Here is a 24621-nt window from a genome sequence, read left to right as displayed (position 1 = left end):
CTTCTAAAACTCGGATGTTGTATGTCCCTTACTCAAACGCTCAGTAGGCACGCATCAATTCTCGTGACTCATTGTTAGCGCCGAAGTTTGCCCCGATAGCCTGTATGAAATGTTCTTCCACGGATTGTCATTCGGAAATATCAGAAGGGATTTTAATATTTATGGAAGTTAGACCAGCAACAAGCAGAAGCGCTAACCATTCACCACAGGAAGTCTTTGAAATGTTCTCTAAAAGTTGTTCACTATATTTGAATGAGGCACCAGATTTACAATAAAATATCAAAACATATAACTTTTCATGCAGGCACAGCTAATTAAGATAACACGGGAAAAGCACCACATTTCGGGCTCAACGTGGGAATAACAAGGAATAAAATCTGAAAGTTCTAGTTTCCGTCATCAGTTCGCCAGTGAAGACGCATTGTAGTAAATACAACTCTCAACCACTGAAGTACCGCAATCCAGCTACGATCTGTCTACTCAAGGTTAATCCAAAACTAATGCGTTCTAAGGCACTGACTGCAATGTCTAAACGTACTTCAAATCAACTCGCATTTATCTGTGGGATTCATCCGCGTACCGGGCGAGCAGTGAAAATGTTTTGCAAACTCCGGGACTTGGGAGAAAGGCAGATCGCAGGCCGAGTCCGGAGTACCGCCGGCGTCACTACCGCGGCACTTCAGCAGGCACATCGCTATAAACAGCATCTGAGTACCGGTGTAGTCCTTGAAATCTCGCAACCGCAGTTTGCAGCGTTTGTCACTGCGTGCGCTTCCGTCATAGGCATCAACCAGCGCGCCCATGGCCAGAGCCTCGACCAGGGCAGGAGAGACGTTCGTGTCTCCGGCCAGCGGACTGGACCGAAAGCAGTTCCTAACTATTCCATTGGATTTCAAGGGTCCGGACCTACGATATGCCTTTAGCGTAAGCACAGACAAGGCCTTGGCGACTTCCGCTCCGAAGCCCCCGAAGTTCACCCCAGGCACTTGTTCGAAGTCGTAGAGCGGGAATGCGAGGACGTACGGCAAGAGCTGGAAGTCGGGCAGGCCGTAGAAAGTCGCGCCGAACTGAAGCGTTGATAGGGATGCAGCAACTGCGGTAATTTCCACGTCGCTTTGTGTGTTGTATTCTCCGCTCGCTACTGCTACGGCCGAAGTGGTGTTGCGCAGGTTGGAAAGAAGCGCATTTTCGTCCAAGTCTGGGAACATCTTATCGAACTCTCCGCTTCCGCCGCCGCTCCACGCATTGTCCTCTCGTACGGCGTTCCCGTTCACCGGTCGGTTGATGGCGTGCAGGAGGCCGAACGGTGCGTCGAGAGAACTCCAGTCAGTGATGACGGTGACGTTGTCCTGGTAACCACTCCACCGCAGCAGGCGCTTTTGGAACGATCTCCGCACGGAGCCGGAGACGCGGCGGGCATCTTCAAGCGCTGACGCAGTGCGGTGACGCTGGTTGTACTGCGTGAAGAGGTGGCGGCCGGAGACGGCGAGGGCACGACTGAAGCAGAAGGCCCCGTGCAAGGTGTTCACTGTCTTCTGGTCGCCACCGTAGAAGTTTGCGATTAGCTGGTCGTTTGCAAATAGGGCCCCTACCTGTAAAGAGGACAATGTTTTGTCACACTGGAAAGAAGCTGCCTAATTGATTACAATACCACAGTTACGGACACTTTTGAATAGATTAGGTCTTCCTTGCTTAAATCATCGCTATTTCAATGCGCCTCCCCCCAAAACGTTGGCCATGTTTACGTGCGCTCGCACCTATTTACAGTGCCCAAAGGGCAACTATTAGCCTCAGCTCATTACGGAGGGAGAGTGAGTAATGAAGGCGGTAATTGCTTTGGAGGCAATAGCCCCCTGAAAAGTACCGCTGAAGACATAATACCGGTTTTGCCTGAACAGGTTTATTGAGGGGCCTACAGTACTAAAGCTTGGTTCTAAAATTCTCTAGCAATTTCAAGCAATTTTGATTGTATCTTTCCCTTAAGGCCGAATAGTGTATTACTTCTGTTTACTGACTCCAGAATGCGCTAATTAATCAACCGCGAAAAAGGAGAAGGTTCGTCACATCAAAAGTATGCTAGATAAATTTATCACGATGTGACATTACGTGTAAAGCATGTGAATTGAGCGAAATTTATCTAAAAATGTGTATGTTTTCAAACGTATCAATGGTGCGTCCTAAATAAAATGCATGTGTTTAGCCCCGCCACAGTAATACAAATGATCGAAGGATAATATATGTGCTCGAGGGAGTTACCCTGTAAACTAGTCTGCTTTTCTGTGCGTCGAGTTCCGTCACAGAAATCTCAGTTCCGCCTAAGACGAAATTACAAGTCTTCTCGTGTTTCTTATTAAGGTTTATACAGGAATGCTGTTAGGTGTCACCCGGTACAGGGCTACCCCATCCTGCAGTTGTTATACAATAGAGGTGAACTCTAAACATATTCCTGAGGAATCAGAATTCTGAATCGTGCAGCAGATTCACCTACGATCGATGAACACTTCATATTGCCTACAGCCACGCCATCCGCCCAATCATTCCAAACCTACGTACCCCTTAGGTTCAAAATTGCAGCCTTGGACAAACCTCAACCACCTCTCACGCCACAGGCAGGGCAACATGTTTTATACCTCAGTTTGAAACAAAGGCTGCGCTTTTCTATTGGGCGTTATTTCCGACGCACGCCCTGCGCAGCCATGTCCTCAAGGGCATACTTTTTGTATTCATACCACATCCTAGAGCGCTGTGTAGCCTGCGGGGTCGACTTAAAGTACTGGGTAAATAAACTGCCTGTCACCATGTTTCCTTCTGTTCGGATGCCTTCCCTGCCACATTTTAGCTAAGCGACTGCTGTGATGGCGCCTGTTCCGTGCAATTCTCGCGAGTACGAATCTCAAGGGCACACAAATGCCGAAACACCATCTTAGGAGCTTGAAAAACAACGAGGCCCAAGTTATCTTTGGAGCTGGTACACGTGCCTTCACACTTCACTGCCCTGATTAAGTTTTAACAAATACATAGATTAAAGTACAGCATTTTCAATGAACGAATGAAAAAGCGACAAGTTCGAAATAATCCACGCAATGAGAAATGTTATTAGGCAAAGAGATGTTTGCGTTCTAGAAAAGTTTCCGAATGTGCATTCACTCGTATGCGACTGCGACGTATGGTGGAGTAGCACTTTTTCATATTCTCATACAAATCCAGTAGAGCAGGGTTTCCTCCCCAGGACGTATATAAGATAGAAGTGACAACTGCAATGATCACGGCTGATGTCTGTCGTTTTGTCCCGGTTCCTGCATCATGGCTATATCTCTGCGTGAGTGTAACCAACCAGCCTAAGTAACCTTTACAATGCCGCCATTAAGCCCTTTAAAAGCAAAAAAGCAGCAGCTATATTCAGGCCTCGCAAGGAAATAAAAGTATAAAAACACGCCACCATTTCAGTGCAGCCAGTCTCTTGTGCCGTTATGGTAAACTTGTCGTGAGATTGATTCCTCCAGTCAACTACATTGTATCGGATCATTGTGGAAAAACAATAACCCATCAGCAAATAAACAGTGACGTTGCGCGTGTTACAAACGCAGCGCTTCTTGACAAACCTAACAATGCAACCAGGGATAATGTTCGGTTGAATTGATCCCAAAAGGTGACCAACATTTCAAGATCACGAAACCAAAGAAACCCTTTACCTGCGCGGTGCTCCAGGAAATAAAAAGGTGCATCTTGGCGTTTCCTAGTTCTTGCCAAAGCCGTAGGAAGGTGTTGACGTACTCAATGTTTACGGTGCGGAGTTGAAGGGCTGAAGGTGGCATGGTGTCGTTGAGGCCGAACGTCCTCAGCGCCTCTTCCCACGTGGAACGGGAGAGTCCCAGTTCGGGAATGTCCAATATGTTCTTGATTTGGGCTGGGACTTTTACCTCGAAAGTGTAGTAAGCCTTCCTGAGCCGGGGAACCGATATGTTCTCAACATAGACAACTTCCTCGAAGGACACCTCGTCAGTGTAGTTTCCTCCGCTGTCGAGAGGCGATGGCAGTAGGTGCTCGCGAAGGACGTCGAAATAGCTTCTACGATGCTGCGAATTCGCAGAAAAAGAAGTCTTGTTCAGGATCTCGATGATGGTCCTCCCGGTATTCAAAAGCACCGTCCGGGAGCTCTTTTCAGGGGACTGCCGCCACAGCGGCACGACTCGGAACATGACGTCCCAGCCCAACTTCAGCGAGGTGGCAAGAATCACGTGTGGTACGTCCACCTCGGTCGGGCGAAGCGGCCACGTTATCCCGGCTTCCCTGAGAGCCTCCCTGACGCCAGGCAGTTCGTTGAGTTTTCCTTGGAGCACGGCGTGGCAGCTGCGGTAGAGGGCCAACCCACGCTGAGCGCTGTCTTGGCCGGCCTTCGGAATAACATGTCGAAGCGAAACAACGTATTAATAAACAAGTAACAATAACGTGCCTTAGAACACGTCCATGTGGTATTTGCGAGCAAAGAAAATAAAATTTCTCCTGTAGTAACCACTTAATCGGCAACGTGTTATTCACCGAACAATTCACTTCCGATACTAAGATTACGTTCCAGCTTAAACATTTACGTTCCAATAACCTTTCACCAAGGCAGAACCATGACCTTGCGTCGTATCTTAGCTACACAGACGTGTTGACTTTCACGTATAGTGAATAGATTGTATAATTCTCCTAATAAAGCATGATAAGCCGATGTGTGACCACAACGTGGCGGTGCTCATGCATATGAAGATTTCAGAACCGCCCCTGGCGCTTCTCCCTCGAACAACTTTACCAACAACTATAGATGCGGCATCTCTCCACCGACTCTTTACTGCGAAGCAGTATATGTTTATTATTCACTATATGAAGGACATTTTATTCACTAAATCAAGGACATTTTGCTGCCTTCGTGGCCGCCTAGTCCCAGTTAAGCCATTGAATATTGTAAAGGGACGCCGCAACACTTTTTCAGCCCTTTCTAAATCCTAATTCCTTTCTTAACGTAGTCAAGAAACACTTACACACCTTAGAATAAGTGGTCCCAAAGTACCTCAGCCAAAACATCCGCCTCTATGCCCATAAGATCACTTAAAAACCTGCTCAAGAAAATACCCTCTCTTTACTGATGGTGGCGTTATTCGAGCTATTCAACTGCGTCATTACAGCAGCGTAGCGGCTATTGGCCTGTTTTCATCCAGTAGCTGCAATAAACGCTGTCACTAACCGCTTCTAAAAAATAGCCACAAAAGCAAATCAGAAACTGAAGGCGCAGATGCTGGGACCACCACATCGCGCCAAGCTTCTCAGTGCTGGCGATAACTATAGCTTTCGCAAGCTTCCAGATGTTAAGGAAATAGTGGAAGCATTCATCGGAACTTTTCCACAGTACCTATAAGGATCGACCATTTCGCGGGTAGAACCTAGATACAAAACGTTTGCATGCAGATTGCACGGAGGCTCGCTGCTGAGATGTTAAAGATACTGCGAAATCAAGGCTATCCAGCATTAGTACGTGTTTATTACTTTGTGGAAATGGTGTTACGCACTTCAGATTTGGTTGTTCACTTTAGATAATTCAATAAATCAATGGCGGGGCCAAAGGCCACCGAACCGCGTACGTATGTTTTTCACGTGACCAAAACGCACAAGTCAAAGGAGAAAATCGACACATACTAAAGGGTATAGGTCGATTATATTACATTTCCTTTAAAATCAATGTTTCCACTACAGTTACTCACACAAAGATTGAAAAACAGGCCGGTTGGTACCCCTCCACAAAACAAGTGACCCACATAACCCCTCTAATTATCATCAAATCTCCCTTACTCGGTTGCTTCAAAAATTCTTTACCACATAGTTTATTCCAATCTTGTTAAGTTTTTAGAATTCAACAAGTTCTTTCATCACTCCTACCACGGTTTCCACAAAATGTTCTCCCGTGAAACACAACTAATCACGTTTAATAGCAATCTGCATGTCCATCTTGATTCAGGTTTTGTGACTGACTCTATATTCTTAGATTTCGCCAAAGCATTCGATAAATAAATCACCAGCTGTTATTACATCAATTATTCCATTTGAAAATCGATCCAGTAGTTCTACAGTTTATTCGAGTATTTCTTGCTAACCGCACGCAGTTTGTATCCGGTAATGAAACTGACTCTCTTGACGTAGCTATATATTCAGACGTAGTTCACGCTTCTGTGCTCGGGCCTTTACTCTTTATAATATACATTATTGACCTTCTGACATTTCTTCTTCAGTTAGCCTTTTTCCCGACTGCTGTGTGCTTTACCGTAAAACGACTCGTAAAAAAACTCGTGACGTGTTTGGATGTTGTTTATTTACACTTGCGCGTGGTCCTCTGCTGGCCGCTCGGTTGCGTTTCGCACACTTCAAAATTGATTTTAAATATGTTCTAGGCTGTATTCACCGCTGATATTTTGCAGATGATGTATATGTGTTCCCACCAATCTATCTCCGAAGTTATCTCGCCTTCAAAATTTTGTGTCAGTGCCCCTTTAAAAAAACTCCCACCTCCCCTCGCGGGAACCCCTGTGTAGATGCGACGCATAGGCGGAGCGGCGAAGGGACCGCGTTTTATAGCGCGCATAACGTTGAGGGGACTGCGTAAGCCGGTCCCAGTCGATGACGACGTTGGCGTACTTGTAAAGCGGCGTGGACTCTAGATGTTCGAGCTAAGCGTGGATGTTGCTTCGCCGGAGAACGGCACACCGGTTATATGCGCAGCGCGCCCGAAGGAGAGGAAACCTCGGAAGAGAGAGTACTGCACATGCGCCGGCCCCAGCGCGTCTGCCGCGGCTATGACGCAACGTGCCGCGGCTATGACGCAACACAATCCAACACAATCCACTTTAATCCAATACAATCCAAATCCAATCCAACCGAATCCAAGCCAAGCCAAGCCAATCCCATCCAAGCCAATCCAAGCCAATCCAATCCATTACAATACAATACAATCCAAGCCAATCCAATCGAATCCAATGCCCCTCGCGAGTGAGTGTTCGCTATCGGAGAGGAGAGGGGGTGAGCGGCGGAGAGCGCAGCTGGCGCGGCGAGGAGAATGGGGGAGGGGCGGACAACGCCGACGACGACGACGACGACGATGCCGGAGGGACAAGGCGAGTGAATCAGATGCTCTGCATCTAAAAGCAACTTCTTATAACCTACGTTCGTCCTAGGCTTGAATACGCTTCATCACTTTGGGACCCTACCTACGTTACACTATCTAATAAAATTGAAGCTGTGCAAAACCGCCCCACAAGGTTCATTCTTTGAAACTATCACCGCACATCCAGTGTTACCACTATAAAATCCAGCCTTGACTTCCCTACTCTTGCCACTCACAGGAAACTGACTCGCCTTTGTGTGCTGCATAACGTGTATCACCACAACCCGGTACTTAAATCGCGTTGGATAAAACCTCCCTTCTTTATATGTGAATGCCTCGACCATCATTACAAGGTTGATATTCCGCGCCAGAACACCCTAACGTGCCCGCATTCTTTTTTACAACAAACGTGCCGTGATTTGATCAACCTGCGTGCGTCATTAGTTACCTTTAACAATGAACGCTTTCTGTGGGCACTCGAAAGCTTTATGTGTAGATTTTTCAACGCGTGTTTTTTTTTTCATTGTTTTCTAAGTTTTTTTTTTCTTAATTATTTGTTTGCTGCTGTTCGTGTTACTGTTCATTTGTGTATCCGACAAATTTTATGCCGATTTTTTAACAGTGTTTTTAGCATGCATTAGGCTGTAATGGTAATTTGGCGTGGTGCATGCTGGTTTGATTCTTTCTTGTTACTTTCAATATTTTGTAAGCATTGTGGTTATATGCTGTTTTGCTAAATTTGCTTTGCTTTTCATGCACATGCTTGTATTTTACTTGTCTCCTAAACTCCCTCCCCTCTATAATGCTTTATTCCCTGAAGGTACAATAAATAACCAAACAAATAAATAAATAAATAAATAAATAAATAAATAAATAAATAAATAAATAAATAAATAAATAAATAAATAAATAAAATGAAACCCCCTATCTGAGGTGAAAGAAGCTTCCTCCATTTCAACCTGAGTCAAAGTCAAAGTAGAATACCGAAACTCCTTCCACTGCTGTAATGGCGTGTACAGAAATGACATGGGCTTCATAACACGAGGGACCAAGGGGCGTTTCTGACCCAGGAAAGCTTTCATTCTTTAGACGCTTGACGCGCGTTTCGTTATCAAAATCTCCATTTTGTGACATCTAAGTGGGTTTTACCTATTTGCGTTTTACTCGGACGAATGCCGCTATGAATGAGCCTTAAAAGCTTCGCTTTAAGAGGACATGCCGCAGGAGCATGATTTTCGCAGTCCACGAAGGGCTCGGGCGCTATCGCGGCAACAAGTGTCATTTCCGCTTGCAAACATCAACACTGCATATATTGAAGCGCATTGCAAACGCCCGCAGGTGTCCAGGAAGACGACCCACGAGCAACCCCTTTGAAATTCCCCACGTAGGGAGCCGTCGTAGATAGACCCTATGTTTCCCAAAATAACTATATGGCTGTCACTGGAGACACGCGAGCGTGGAAAAGCTCACCGCTTACGAATGACCCTTGCGCGCTGGCGTACTTCAGTCGCAAGGCCCTGTTGCGGTACGACAAAAGGGTCAACAGCCTTACAGTATTGCTGCACGCACATCAGATAACTCGCCCTTTAACTTGGAATCTAGATGAAGAAAAATTGGTGCAGCTTGAACTAGCGCTGCGATGCTAGGGAAACAGTAGGGCTGCGGGTCGACCTAGCTTCTCTCCACACAGGCAGCAGATCCCAGGAGAGAGAGAGAGCAGAAAGAGCAAGTCAATGCACTTTCCTCGTACGGCGGGCGGAAACTCAAGACTATCGCCCTCGACGTTAACGGCCACCATGGCGTCGTCGCCGCAAACCGAGTAAAATCCGCTTACGTCACCTCCCTGCGATACACCCATGCTTCCCCGTTTTAGCGACCACGCCTCAGAATTCCCTAGCTCAACCGACAAAAACGTCAGATGGGCTACAAAACGGTCTGTGGCTCTACGGACGAAGGCCCGGTAACGACCGGCGCGCCATGGGTCCTCCATAGCGAAGACGATGACGACGAAGGCGACGACGACGACACCCCCCCCCCCCCCCCCCCCCAGACTTTGGCATACGCACCATTTCGCTATATGGCTTGCAGACGTGGTACGTGCGTCACTTTTTGTTGTTCTCCGTTTTGATTATGCAGACGAATGTGTAATCGTACCAAGCTGGGAAAGCTATTTGCTGCGTCTGTTTTTATAGCTTTCGTGTGGTTCCGCCATGTGCCATTACGTGTTTCACCGGCTTGATTCGCCTGCCTATAAATGGCGGCGTTTTGTAGCAAGGCTCGGATTCCTAGCTTTTGTCTTGACACGCGAGCTTTCCGCAAAATTCATTTCTTGTCTGCTTTGTTTCTTTGTCTTCTTGAATGCCTGTCTTCCTTATCAGATTTCTCACCCAGATGCAGTGTTCATCCTGCATTTATTTATTTATCATATACTGCCAGCCTACGTAGGGAGCCAAGGCAGGAGTGGTTACATATTTATGCATTCAGAACTGTGGTGCAGCAGAGAACTCGCGCGTATAATGAAACACGTGACCGAAGAAGGCAGCAAAAAGTTTCCTTAGCAGAAACAAACAAGCAGAAAAAATATCGTGTAACATTTCAGTTTCGTCTTCCTCTAACCGAATGTATCTTGTATTCTTTCATTCAAATTCTCTTTACCCTGGTCCTTGCCATGTGCACGATCATTGAATCACCCACAGCTCACGCTAACACGGGTGACCTATAAGTCGATAGCATTTGTTGCTACCCATTGGTCTAGCAACGGCTGTAGCACGTGACCGGGAAGGAATGGAAGAGACGGTAGGGGGGAAAAATGGGAAAGGGAAAAAAGTGTGCCAGAGGGGTGTTTAGGGAGTTACAGAAGCATCGAATTGAAAGAATAGGTGAGAATAAGAACAGGAGGACAGGACACTTTTATCTTTATTTTCACGAGTGACTTCTTTTCTACAGCAGCTTTATCAAATGATATGACAATGTCGGAATAGGGTGTTTTTTATTATTTTTTACCGAGTCTGTTCGCAGGTAGGTATAAATGTAATAAGAAAAAGGGAAGGATGACCGTAGCTTTAAGTTTTTTAGCTTGAATTTGCCACGGCACAAAAAACGCAGAAGACCAAGCGGGAGGTACCTTAGGCAGGGACGTCGCGTCCATGAGTCGCATCATCGTCTCCATCGCATCTGTTACGACGAGCTCGGGGAGGCCCAGCTGATTGCGCTGGTGCCAGCCGTTGCACACGAACTGCGTGAAGCTGTAGCACGGATTCACTGACTCGTCCAGCGTGTCAGCCAGGAGTCGTGCGTACTCGTGGCAGCTGTGGGATCGGCACACCTCTCGGTTGGAGCTGCGGCCAGAGAGCGCCAGGTAAGCAAGGAGGAGAAGGGAGGCAATAATGCTGACTGCCACGCCGAGCCCCACAGGGATCACCAGCGGATTCTGCGTCGTGAGTTGGCGAAGGACCTCCCTCCCGGACACCTGCGGCGCGGGAAAATTACAGGTTCGAAACTCCGTCACGACAACTCGGCTGAACGGCCAAGATGGTCAAGAGAGAACAGCAATCCCACAAGAGATTCGAAGAAAGCAAAAGAATCCTACGTTCGGTGGAGTTCACACAAACACTGGGTAAGGCTATTCAAAGGGTGGCATTGAGTCATGCATGCGCCGCGAGAAAGGCAAGCACATCCGCAGTTTCTGCTGCACGATTGACGGCCCCCCGTGCACTGTACTCCAGGCGAGATACCGTTTCTTGGTGAGTAAAAGTCGGGCACTTCCTGTGCGGACAAAGCGCCATCTACTGCTTTGCTTGAAACTGTTTTATGCAACTGCGAAATGCGCTTCATTGTTCTGACTCAGAAGCTAATTCTGTAGAATCGTGTGTTTCGGAACAAGTCCCAAAGGTTTGATTGCCAGCTGTGGGCATTTGTTTTTCCAAGACTGCTGATTTTTCTTTTCAGACCTGGTCTTAGGTCAATTGTGCGGTATTTTTCGTCAAGAAGGCTTCGCTCTTTTCTAGGTAGATCTAGACGTGGGGTCCGGCATATGAACACGGTGAATTAACGTTTTTGCATCGCACTGGAAGTGTTTCACTTGTAGCTATTTGCAACGGGATATCGCTCTTACAAGGGCAGGCTTCTCCGTGTTACTATTTCTGAGGATAACCTGACCCTTCTACCCCGCCGCGGTGGCTCAGTGGCTAAGGCGTTGCGCTGCTGAGCACGAGGTCGCGGGTTCGATTCCCGGCCGCGGCGGCCGCTTTTCTGATGGAGGCGAAAATCAAAAACGCCCGTGTGTACGAGATTTCGGCGCACGTTAAAGATCCCCAGGTGGTCAAAATTAATCCGGAGCCCTCCACTACGGCGCGCCTCATCGCTAGCGTTGCGTCGGCGCGTTAAACACTGTAATCATCATCAACCTGACCCTTCTGCTCCTCAAGGATGGGGCTCCATTTATTCATTCATTGCCAGGTGATTTAGTGGACGGCAGCAAAGGCAACAATGCGCCGGAGCAGCGTGTAGACTCTTAGCCAAAAAGGACTCAAAAAGGAGTAACTGCAGCTGTTAGTCCCCGCGAACGACAATTTCTTGTTGAGAGGAGTAACTGTTGGAGCGTGCATGCCGTGCGCATAATTTGCGGAGTAAATTTTCGTCCCCGCCGATCTAGAGTGCAACGGGAGGACGATAGGCAGAGCAGTACTCTCTCCGTAATGGCATCGCTGCTATGCTCGCGATCTGCCATATTCGTCTGTTCAGTTTCATATACTCGCAAACAAATGTAGCTGCCAACACAGGATATTTTATATAGCGTCCTCGGAACAAACATTGGTTTTAAAATGACAAATAAGCGCCTTTCTAAGAGATAAGGGGGCTCGTGGCACGAAGCGGCGATGTGCGATAGACTAACGCCACATGTTTACGTTAATACGGAGGGTCACGCACCTCGGTTGCCTAGATCTCACGAGCGATAATATAGGCAAATAAAAGATTCCCCACACACGACACAGTGAGGCCGGCGTTTGTAAAAAATCGCTAACCTTAGTCACTAAGGGTACTGAATGCACATGTTTGTACCGACCGACAAACGTCAACAACGGCGACAACGACGGCAAATCGTAAGCGCACACTACAGGTAAGCGCTTTGCTGTTAGCTTTGATTAGCGGGACATAAATGCTTTGCGTACAAAATTATGACAATGTATCAACAGCCATAAGAACCGGCTGGATTTTCCAGTCCCATCTACCAACGCTCGTTGAAGTCAGCAGCGCGTTAATTTGTTTCGTCTACACAGGAACATGAGCCCTGTACTTCTACAATTTCTCTCGCGCAGACAAAAACGAACCCATACATTGATACCAAATGAATTTGGGGTTAGTTGCGAACATCAAGAATTTGTTAGTTTTTGCTGAAGCGGCTGCGTCGTTAGAACACTCATCAGGCTCCTGCCGCGAAGAGGGCAGTCGGGTTTCTTTTACGAGGAAAAGCTATGCTTGTGAGCGTCTATTCGCAGTCGATGGTCAGCAATAAAGTCTAGAGTTAGCAGCGTGTAAATTGCTAGCACTTGCATCGCTAGGAATTCCGGCACCAGGAATAAACGCAACGAAAGCAAGTTCAGAGTACCAAACATTTTGCACTCGTCTACCCATTTTCTGCCCGCACCTTCATCTGGTCTCGTTGTCTAGTCTGTGCGGTTTTCCCTCGAGTACCTCACAACCGTATCGAGGAGAACTCTCACCAAGAATGTGAAAGAAATGCTATTCCCGGTACCCTGTATCGATCATTATACAGCTCTGTTCTGGGTCGGGATGTTTTATCTAGGGTAAAGAAAATGGCTGTCCCAGCGTCCGTGAAAACATTTTTCTTTAAGTTACACACCAACACCCTCCCTGTTAAAACTTGGATGGAAGAAAAAGGTTTGTTTCTTCCCTTGTCATCAAATTGCACATTATGTGGAAAGCCAGAAACAGTTTAGCATGTTTTCACGGAGTGCTGGGACGCCATTTTTTTCTGGGATGTCTTGCAAAGGGCTTTAAAGGAAGATTTGCCCGTTTCACCAGATGGTATACGGTTTCTGTCTGTACAAAGTGATAGCAGTGTGCCGTACGATCTTATCATGGCCCTAGGCCTGCATGCCATTTGGAGGTCGAGGATGGCCGTACGCCATGCTGATCCTGAAGCGCTCACTGTGAGCAAGTACTTTGCACAAAGTATAACCATGCTGTGCGAGATCCACAAGCTACAAGACCCTGACCACGAATGGCTGCCAGTTTTGGAAGAACTGTGTACTTTTGATGTTTATTTTAAGTTTTTCCGTCAGCCAATGCATGGCAGACGGTTTCTAATCTACCCTTGACTTGAAGTGTGTTATGAAAAACGGTTACAAAAAAGTCTCCTGGTCTAGTCGATAGCACGTCGGGTTAGTGTTGGGGGGAAGTGGTTCGATTCCCCGCCGGGGGATTTTTTTTTTTTTTTTGCCGCTCCTAGCTGATCTCTGAGTGGTTAACAGGACTGAGCAACCGTTCGTCCTTAACACGACGAATGGTTGGCGGAGTAACCATTCCTGTCCTCGCATTTACTCCCGTAGGGGACTAAATGAGCCATGGCACTCCCCTGTTGCTCCCTTTTGGCTAAGAGTGTATTCTTCTACATAAAGCGGTGCCCAATACCCACCCTGTGGACATAGGTATTACTGGAATAGTGTAACAGAGGCAACTTCCGAGCCGGTGCCGGGACACCGGGTTATTAATGTGTAGCATTCTTTGCCGTGAACCTCCACAGCCAGCACCATGTAAGGCCCTAGTGTTACACAAAAATGAAGATATCGCGGAAGTTCAGGCTGTAATCGTTATAATTGCGTAAATTATTGATGATTGATTGATTGTAGGGTTTAACGCGCCGACGCAACGCAGGCGATGAGGGCTCCGGATTTATTTCGACCACCTGGGGATCTTTAACGTGCGCCGAAATCTCGCACACACGGGCGTGTTTGCTTTTCGCCTCCATCAGAAAAGCGGCCGCCGCGGCCGGGAATCGAACCCGCGACCTCGTGCTCAGCAGCGCAACGCCTTAGCCACTGAGCCACCGCGGCGGGTATAATAGCGTAAATGGAGATGATTGGGTGCCCGGACTTTAAAAAAAAAATAACGATATAAAGAATACGGGAAATATCGCAACGTTCGACGACCTGCCTATATACAATATTGCAGGATTCGCCAAAGTTCCATCTGTAATCGTTAAAATAGAGTAATTGAATTTAACTGGTTGACAAATTTTGAAAATTCAGAACATAAGAAATATAAATACGGAAGAGCGCGAAATGTGTGATGCCCTGCATTTCCAGAAAAATACCGATTTCACGAAAGTTCCAACTCTAATCGTTTTAATAGCGTAAATGGAGATAGTCTGTATTCATAATAATAGGCCAAATGAAGATAACTGGGAGCTAAATATTTCGGGAGAATAAAAAATAGCAAAAAAAGGAAATATAGAGAAAAGGGCGCAAATTGTAACGCCTTCATTTCCACAATAACGAGGGTTCCGCAGAAGTTCAACCTGTAATAGTTGTAATACTAGGAATGTAGATAACTGGGCGTCCAAAATTTTCAAAAATAAAAAAAAATGGCAAATGCATAAAAATTACGGCAACGGGCGAAATGTGCCACCCCCTGCATTTCAACAATAATGCAGATTTCGTGAAAGCTCCACCTGTAATCGTTATAATAACGTAGATGGAAATAACTTGGCGGTCAAAACACAGCATAAATATAAATTGGACTATACAAAATTACGGAAAAGGGCGAAACGTGGTAGCAGGCATTTGCACAAAAATGCAGATATCGCAAAAGTTTCACCTGTAATCGTTGTAATAGCGTAACTGGAGATAGTAAGCCACCAAAAATTAAAAAAAAAACTAAAATAAAATAAATAAAATTACGTAAAAGGACAAAACCTGTGCGCCCTGCATTTCTTCAATAATGAAGACTTCGCGAAAGTTCCCCTCGTAATCGTCGTAATACTGGAAAAGAACTGGTCGAAGGATATTTTGAAAAAATAAAAAAATAAAAAATCGCGGAATTTTGAACCATTTAACGTGCTGTATTTCCACACTAAGGCAGATTTGTAGAAGATCCACTTGTAAGCGATATTTTGCGTAAATGCAGATTATGGGTCGAACAAAATTTTGAAACACTAAAAAATCAAACATATACCATTATAAAAAATAAAAAATAAAGCCGTTCCACTCAATGCTAAAGCTGTCGGAAGTGCAGAGCAGTGATTCGTCATAATGGGTTGTACCGCCATTTTGCGCTTACTGCTATCCCCCCATGCAAATCAAATTTTCCTCCTTCGCACTGCTCCCGCGCCCCCTGCTTGAAACAGTGCCAGCGGGTGTTCTGTTTGTGCTTTTCTCTCCGCACGTGCTGGTGTTGCACTGCCACATTTTAGATGCGACTGCATCTCATTCACTCGTCTTGTCCCTCCATACGGCGTTGTCCGTCCAAACCCCTCCCCCTACAGTATAAAAAAAATAGCGGCGCCCAGTTTCAATCCCACGACCCTGTGGGCGGAACGCGAGGTACACGGTGCTCTTCCCACTGCGCCACAAAACCGATACAGAATCGAATGCTACGAACGCGCCTTATATCCTTGACTCATTCAAACTACGTAAAGATTCTACTGATACAATGGGGCAATGATTAACATTTGCAATAAAAGAAAAGAAGCTCCCACTTACAGCAACAATGATGGAGTAAAGGTCGTTGCGACAGCGAAGCCCCAAGCATACCACTTAGAGAGATTGACCAAGATTGGCCAATAAAACATAATAATAATCATAAAACATAATATTCATACGCGTTCCCGACACGTTTCACGAGATTTCAGAATCAATCCAACGGAAACACCGAGTGAACCCCACGATGCGTCGCATCTACACAGGGTTCCCCTCGCTGGGAGGTGGGCGCAATTTTGCGTTTACTATTGTAAAAAACCAACCCAACGGGCGTCCGTAACTAAAGTAAACGCGGGCGCTGCCGGTTAATTACGTATGTTTTTTCTCAAATGTACCTATAGTTTTCTTTGCGCTGAATAACGAGAAGATGTATGACAAGCGCCAGCGTTTCACGAGTTTGTGACAAGATTTATAAATTCATCTTTCATATATGTTTTTGTCTATTTCAATTGAATTCCACGAAAGAAAAAGAAAGACTTGAGGGCGCAGTCGAATATACGCCGGTTTCATAACGCGAGGGCCCCGTGTCGACTCCGACTACGGGAAGCGTTGTTCCGCTATTTTTATTTCCTAAGGCGGCGGTGTTGTAAGTCTTTTCGGTTGGGCTTAATTTGGGGCGATAGGTTGCCGTTCTTTTGTTTCATTATTTCTGTCCAACTTTTTGAAATTTATACAGTGGTGAACTGGGCAAGTTGATATGGCGTCATTCCGGGTCGAACTTTTATGATTATATAAACCGCTTGGCTTGTGAAGCCTCTGGGGTACGCCGCGCACAAAAGGCGTTACTGGGATTGGATTTCATTCAATAGGTGACGGGTAAAAAGCGCAAAGGCTCATGGGTGCATTGTTTTCTCCGGCGGAGAGCCGCCACTTCCGGTTCGGGAGCTCTCCTGGCCTCCCGTACGCCGTCGGCTTTCACGCGCGTGTGTGCTTGTTGTTTATCTGTTTCCACCGGGGAAAAAACGCTCATGCATCGGGAATTTCATAAATAACAACAATTCACCCTACTAGGAGTTTATCTGACAGGTAAGCACCCTGTGACAGATAAACAACACGCACGCAGACGTACGGGAGGGCAGGATAGATCTCGAACCGGAAGTGGCGGTAGCAGACGACGTACCCATGAGCCTTTGCTCTTTTTACCCGTCACCTATTGGCGGCACTGGCCGAGGTTGACCAGTTTCGAGTACCTCCTTGAGAGCCATGCTGCGCAAGCGCGAGGATTGGATTGGACGGAATTGGCTTGGATTGGATTGGTTTTAGATTGGATTGGATTTGGATTGGATGATACGCAGCAGAAAGAACGATAATCAGCTAATCCTAGACAACCAGAAAAGCTAAGAATAACCAGGTGAACCTTAGCTCACGCTACGTATATCCTGGCATAGCCGGTTGGCTTTCGAAGCCTCTGGATTACGCCGCGGAGAAGGGACCGTGACAGGTTACACCGTGACGTCGTGGCGATATGGTTGGTTCCAGCAAGCGAGCTTGGACGACAAGGCCAGCGCCTAAAGTGCTCTGCACTTAAAATCGGATTCCAATTGTCGTCCCGTAAAAAATAGAAGTAGCGCCGCAACAGAAAGCCTAATAAAACCCCATTCAACCTCTTTTAGCAAGCCGCAACATAGGCTGTGGAGCTCTGCGGTCAGAACTGTCTCCAGCTGTACGACTGACTCCGCGATGCACTCACCGCATCGAAAGCTTGAAAACTGCTGAAACATCTGATTGGTCCTGGTGAATTCAAAAGAGATTTTTCCAGAAAATTGACACAAAACTTCAAGGTATTCCGAGCGTATATGCATGGTAAACTGCATCACAAAGACCTGCTCAGGCAAACTGCTTGCAGGGCACCTCATTACATGGGACAGCCCAACCCACATTTGGATTCACCCATTGGCACAGCTGACGCGACAGCTGCGCCTAAGAAGACCCACCAGAATACACAATCTTCGTCAGGACCAGAACACGAAACATTGGCCTACTTCGATGAATCCACTATCAGATCCGTTATCCACTACTGCAATAGGTGCTAGGCGAAAGGAACCATAACACTCAGTGAGAGTTCCGCTGAAGCGAATACCTAAACCAAAGTACCCGCCATCGGGAGCACGGGGTCAATGAATCTAACTTTGTGTATCGGCAAGCTGCCCGTACACGTCGTTCACAACCACCAGCAACACTTTCTCGAAAACACAAAGCAGTTCCCACCGACAATGTTCGGATTCCGACAGATCCTGCATAAAAAATGCGGCGATGCAACACATCGTCGTCAACATCCTTATAATCATCATCATCATCCGCAGCAGCACCAGCATACGTAGGTCAACTGCCGGATGGCGACCTTTTCCATTGACCTCAGAGCACACCTGGTCGCGCTGCCGGAGCCCATTCTCTGCCTCTGAATTTTCTTATTTCTTTCTTCAATCGAATTAACGGCATTCCCTGCTTCTACACCCGCCTGTCGGTAGTTACCCTCTTACCCTGGTGGTCCACTGGCTGTCATTTCGTGGCACTACGCTTGCAGCCCAAGTGCAATTTTTTTTTGTCAGTTGAACTCTAATAACTTCTCGAGTTCTTTCCCTGAACTAACACGCTCGTTTCCTGTTCCTGTTCATTACTCCTATCATACCTCGCTCCCTGGCCCGTTGAGTCAACCTATGTTGTCTTTTCAGTGGCTTAGTAAGCCGCTAATTTAGGGTGACATCCACGATCTGATCAAGAGACACACGACTGAGGTCATCCTATCTCTATATTTAAAAGGGGCCTTTGACAACATCAGTCACAAGGCCAACCTCAGTAATCCCAACAAGCTCGGGTGCTAAACTCGCAAGTGCATCCACGTCAGGCACTACGTCACCGGACGCCAAGCTGCACTCAAGATTGGAGGCACTCAAACAGAAACAATTCGCACCAGCGGACGCAGCATGCATGCCATATGCAGCGTTCCGGCCTAACCTACTATTTATGATTGCCTTCATTGGCCTGCCTAAACAATCGGAGCCAATTCCGGATTTACAACATGCCCTTTAAGCCAGCAATATAAAAGTGTAGGCCGGTATGTACTGTGTCGGTAAGATACGGAACCATCCCAAAGCGGCGGCTGAAAACGTGAACGAGTATGCTAAAAGCCTCGTAGTCCTCTGTGGCATATAGAAAACTATACTTCGCCTTGCGCTCATTGAGTGCGCCAGGTTAACCGATGTACCTTCATTGGAGATCATGCTCGACATGCCGTCATCATCCCGTCTTCGCAAATCAAAATTCTACGCATAATTTTCCAAGTATACGGGGACAACACCGCGATGATACAGAAGCAGGAACGTACGGCTGGCCATATTGCTCATATATTCCTCCGTATGACAACTAAGGAAAGAGGCATACCCGCCACGGTTGCTCAGTGGCTAACGCGTTGTGCTGCTGAGCACGAGGTCGCGGGTTCGATTCCCGGCCGCGGCGGCTGCTTTTCTGATGGAGTCGAAAAGCAAAAATGCCCGTGTGTGCGAGATTTCGGAGCACGTTAAAGATCCCCAGGTGGTAGAAATTAATCCGGAGCCCTCCACTACGGCGCGCCTCATCGCCTGTGTCGCGTCGGCGTGTTAAACCCTACAATCAATCAATCATCAAAGAAAACAGGCATGAATGAGGCGCATGCGATTCGCCCCGTCCATGGGTTCGTCGTCGCGATAGATAGATAGATACAACTTTATTTGAGCCTTGAAGTCACCGTTAAGGCGGCCTCCGACGGGGTGGTCCCTTATTCACAGAGCCCATAAACGGCCAGCACCTCCAGGCCCCGGGCCACTTGGGCCGCGTGGGTCGTTGCGGCGGGGCTGGACCGTAGAATCTCCCATCGCTCTTTGGGGGAAGGAAGTAGGGGGGTGTTGTTTGGGTATGGGATTTGTGGGATGGGGGCTTTGAGTGACGTACACTCTGCAATCACGTGTCGCAGGGTGCCTTTTTCTTGGCGACAGAAGGGGCATGTGTCGTCGCGAGGATCACCGACGTGAATACTAAACTTGACTAAATACGATGACAAAAGCAAACACGATGCTCTAATGCGGAAGGCCTATTAACAAGCGCTACACATTTGCATACTGTTACCCCAAGACTGGGGTACACAGTACTGTGCACGGTCTCATTGGAGGCCATTTGCTCAATCAGCTGACCGCGACGGATAACGGTAGTGCCCTCATGCTTTGAATGATTGGCATGAACATCCCTGGTCGCCCTCTTGAATCCACGGACGATCTCCAAGGTAAACTACGTCAAAATAAAAGACTGGTCCCGTTAGCTACTAATGGGCTACGCATGGGTTACCCGGTGGGTGAGCTAACCCGGCTTACGATCCGTGGGCCATCCCTCTCTCAGCAAGACAGAGGAGCGCTCATGACATCTACTCGAAAGTGGCACGTACCCCTGCCAGCCCGAGCTACAAATCTTCTGGCCAATGCAACGCTACTCGCAGTACCGATTCTGCAACGTGCCCTGCCCGATGTATCACACAGTGATGGAGTGCTAGCCTATCCCCACGCTTTCCTCCCTTTCTAATCCCTCGATTGATCAATGGGAAGGAGTACTGGCCAGTTCGAGAGCGTCGACAATAAGCTTCACCTGATACACCGGAAAAAGAAGGCAGGACGCACAAACGCGGAACTGAGCTGAGGGAACCGACTACTTTACTTTTTACGTCTAATTAGGTTTGTTTAATCTATCGAGCACTAAACGAAGGTGAGGCTATCCGAGAACAGCGAACACTCCCCACAGGGCCAGTGGGCCCCACCTCTTATTCTACGCCCTTGATTTTGCCGGCTTTCTACAGAATTGGAACGATTTTGGCCTTTTTTCAGGGCATTAGCGCACTTCAAAGTTTGCGGAATTCGCACAATATTCCTGCAATCCTATTCAGTGCAATAGCTACGCCATCGTCTCAAATAGTATACCGACCTACACAACCACTTCCTATGTCTCCGTTCTCCCAACTCTTTTCTCAAAGTTGACCTTAAGTAGCAATTAGTGCGTCGACAAACAAAGGAGTCATTTATAAACTGTTTACTGGCATAACGCTGCTCGCTCACAAATGCGTTCGGAAGTTTTCGGATAATTTATTTCTACATTCATGTTGTTCGTCACGTTACGAGTTTCATTTGTTAGTGCATACCTTCTACCGTAAACAGCAAGCCTAATGTTGCCCTCGAAACTCGCTAGCTCATTTTGTGCATTTTGTACATTATTGCTTGGTTCGTTGTGGGAATGAACGCTAATAAACTGGCAACTTTGTAACTAACCTTTAAAATCTCGCTATTGAATTGGCGCCTTTGTTTTCGACACTAACATTCCTGCGTTTGTCAGTAACTTACTTGGTTGGACCTAATATTATTCACGTTTTCTTTCAAGGTTCTCTTCCTCGTCAGCTACAGCTTATCCTGTATTAGTTTTTCATTCACTAGGGCTGCGCAGCCTTCGTACTCATTGATTAATGCCGCAATGAGTGGAGAAGAAGTAAGTCAAAACTTTTGTTTCTGGTTTCTTCTTGGGCGCATATCTGGTTTCAAACTACTTACTAGTTTTGCCACTTGCGTTTGGGATCCCGCCGACATATACTCTTCCCCCACTTGTTATCACTGCTATCGGCGTTAGCCCTCGTGACAGTTCCGTTTACGCCGACGACGCTCGGTTTTCTCGTTCAATGAGACATCTAAAGACTCTGCTTGATTCCTTCAAGAACACGGTGCTGTTTAACCAACAGGTCTAGCGACGACGCGGAGGCTAGCACGACTTCGCCGGTCTCATGCGACTACTGGACTTCTCCCTGGGCGTCGCTGCGGTGCAGCCGACCCCAACAGAACGCGACATGTGGTTGCGCCCTAACGTTTCAAACAGAACCATACGTTTAGCGACACACGAATGGGCCACGCTTAAGGAAAGTGAAAAACTTTCGTGGTCCTTCTATATTAGTTGTAGGTATGAGCCATTCCACGATATTGTTCTTACCGGCTGATCGGTCGGAGCCACACTAATTTGTCCAGAATATCGTTCCGTGTGCAAGAGCCGCAACTGCGTGTAGTCGATCGACACTTTCCGCAGCTGCACCTGCGGAACTGTCTCGGCGCTGGTTGTAGCTCCCTCTGAAGACCTGCGCAGAAGCGGGAAGGATCACTAGGTAGGTGGTGATTAGGTTGTTCATACAGAATGCATAACCCTGACAAAACAATTTAATTGGATAGTGTGCACTGTGTCGCGGAAGGCCGTCTGACGAATGCAATCATGTTTCCTTCTACATACGCACTCTAAATTTCGTTCTGCAGTTATTTCAGAGTTCCCCTACGCGCCAATAGAGAAAATGAAGAAACATTAGAGTTATAGCAGAGCGGAGAAGCGATTCCGGTACTGTACCCTGTAGGCGATCGGCGCTATAGTGCACGTGCGCACAGGCGGAAAAACTCTTTGCGCGCATGCGCAGGTATAACGGACACCGTTCTCGAAACCGGTTGTAAGCTATACTATACTCGGTGACAACTTAAGAACGGCACCGGAAGTTGCCGCTGTGCCTTATCACCGTAGCCGGATGTTTCTCCGCACGGCGCAAGTATGGCGTTACTGGGAATATTTTGAACATGGCGTGAGCCCTTCCCGTGATTTTTTGGACTTAATATGCTTATAAACGACTCCAGTGACGACAAACAAACTGCGTGAGCCAGGGCAGACGATATCACGCATTCATAGCAAACCCTTTTCAAAACGCGCGCGCACTGACGTCACGGGTCCGGCGCTTTGGCGGAGTGATACACTACATGAGGTGGTGCCGTTCTTGAGTTGTAACCGGGTATATAAACTTCTATTTTGGAACGATCATAAGCCGTGTTCCGAAGTGATTTCGTGGCGAAGTAATGATCAGAATGCACACGCTCTGCTTCGTGCCTAATGCGCTTCATTAACATTCAAAGCTGGGCCCACATTTGAAGAGGATAGAATATCAAGGTTGTTGATGAAGACTTTATCTTTTGCTTGACCTTGCTGAGAATTACTCGCCACAGAGCCAATCCGCCACAAGCCCAATCTGAATTCCTTTAAAAAAATGTCTGCGGCGTAGCTCAGCTGGCATTGCATATGCATTGCAAAAGCTTGGCATAGCCTGGTTCAGCCTTGGTTTTGCTTGGTAAAGCTATGAAGCAGACGCATTGCCGGTTACATTCAAACCCGGCCATAACGAACCCGGATAGAGCGAATTATGCTATATATCGAACAAAAATAATTGTTACGGAAATACATAAAAAGCATATTCCTTATAACGAAGTTCACATCCGATATATCGAACTCTGCGCGCCTAGAATGGCCGCCGAAATGCATGGTCTCGGAGCGACGATTGAGATGTGGATTGGCCGCGACCACGGAGAAAGAGTTGCGACTTAGACATAGCGCCTCGCACGGAGCGACATGACGCCCGACACTTTCCGTAACTGTTGGGCACGTGACCTTGACCGAACGAGTGCGGACGCGTCTCACCTCGGCTCCGTGAAAATGCTTTCTTTTGGTGCGGAAGAATTTCGCCCAGGCATCTAAATTTGTGAGTACTTATTCAGTTAAGTCTCCGGCACCGTCCGGTGAAGGAATTTTAAAATTCCGACCATTTTTCGGCATTTTACGCCAGTTTAAAGTTTTGAAGCGGTCGGCCGCCAGCTAACCCTATCGAGGCCGTGAGGCCTAGCGACGACTTCGGCCGCCATGCCGGGCTCCACGATGGCGGAGGGCGACTCGTCGTCTTCGCCGAATGCACCGAGTGACATGGAACTGTCATCGGACGTCAACCGCGAATTTGTGAGTTGTGGCGCAGGCCGCACTGTGGTTCGGGTGCGCGGGACTTCGTGCGACGAGTCGACGTCGGGTCCCTGCGCCGGGTGGACGGTCGCCACGCGACGAAGCCGTCCCAAGGAACAAAGCCCGCCTTCCTCAACAACAGCATCGACGCCGGCTAATTCACAGCGAGCCGCGCAAACCGGTAAGCGTTCCCATCTTTCGAGAGTGCAATTCGCCGAGAAAGTCAATAAGACCGTCGCAAGATCAGCAAGGATGCCGCGCATGCCCGCCGAACATGAGAAAATCGTGGTTAGGCCTAGAGGCGGCATGGTCATCAAGAACATCGAGCCCCTTGCGTTCAACCGGGCTATGGCGGCCGCCGCCAAGGTAGACTACAATGCATTAAGACGGATACCACATACCCGAACGTCGGACAGAACATCTTGGTAATCAGTACCCCCAGCCAAGAGCGAGCAGTGGCCTACGCCAACGTCAGAGCCATTTTCTTGCAAGGCAGACAGTATGAAATTTACGCCTACAGAGCGGCACCGGAGAACACAACGAAAGGCCTAATTTATAACATCTCGCAATCCTATTCCCAAGCGGAATTAGAAGAGTGTGTCATAAATGAGGCAAACCCCACGGCAATTGCAATCAAACGAATTGGAGAAACGAGAACGGTCGTTGTTCTCTTCGAGGGCCAGCGCGTCCCCCAATTTGTGAACTTCGCAGGCTACATGTCGCGCTGCAAGTTATACAAACAGCACCGTGAAGTCTGCCGCACTTGCGGTCAAGTAGGCCACGGCAGAGATGTCTGCCCGCGCCCGAACGTGACTATCTGCTTCGCCTGCGGGATCGTCAACCCCCCCCCCCCCCAAGATCATGAAGCACACTGCCAGCCCAAGTGCAAGCTTTGTGGCGGGCCGCACGCTTCGGGCACGGGCAATTGCCCAAACAAGTACAAGACTCCTT

General features: G+C 47.7%; 1 protein-coding gene across 1 annotated transcript; it reads right to left on the bottom strand.

Moving 5' to 3' along the window:
- Positions 1-271: 271 nt before the first annotated feature.
- On the bottom strand, positions 272-23411 carry LOC144163962 (neprilysin-1-like). The gene is made up of 5 exons (XM_077694602.1): positions 23359-23411; positions 21847-21988; positions 10260-10604; positions 3693-4394; positions 272-1592 (listed from the first exon to the last, which is right to left on the bottom strand). The coding sequence occupies exons 1-5, from the start codon at positions 23409-23411 to the stop codon at positions 540-542; spliced, it is 2295 nt and encodes a 764-aa protein (XP_077550728.1). The 3' UTR covers positions 272-539.
- Between the last annotated feature and the right edge of the window lie 1210 nt (positions 23412-24621).

Source organism: Haemaphysalis longicornis, unplaced genomic scaffold (assembly GCF_048455015.1).
Source record: "Haemaphysalis longicornis isolate Haplotype H1 unplaced genomic scaffold, Haemaphysalis longicornis Haplotype H1 scaffold_13, whole genome shotgun sequence".
Taxonomy (NCBI): domain Eukaryota; kingdom Metazoa; phylum Arthropoda; class Arachnida; order Ixodida; family Ixodidae; genus Haemaphysalis; species Haemaphysalis longicornis.
This window is presented reverse-complemented; position numbering and strand designations above follow the sequence as displayed.

Bases quoted from the DNA above. Each gene is read 5' to 3' on its own strand.
- LOC144163962 (XM_077694602.1), bottom strand. From the start codon at position 23,411: ATGCCTGGGCGAAATTCTTCCGCACCAAAAGAAAGCATTTTCACGGAG. The intron at 10,605-21,846 runs GTAAGAACAATA...CCCGCGCCGCAG, and splicing joins TGGCTCCGACCGATCAGCCG to GTGTCCGGGAGGGAGGTCCT. The intron at 4,395-10,259 runs GTACCTCCCGCT...GTTATTCCGAAG, and splicing joins ACGCGACGTCCCTGCCTAAG to GCCGGCCAAGACAGCGCTCA.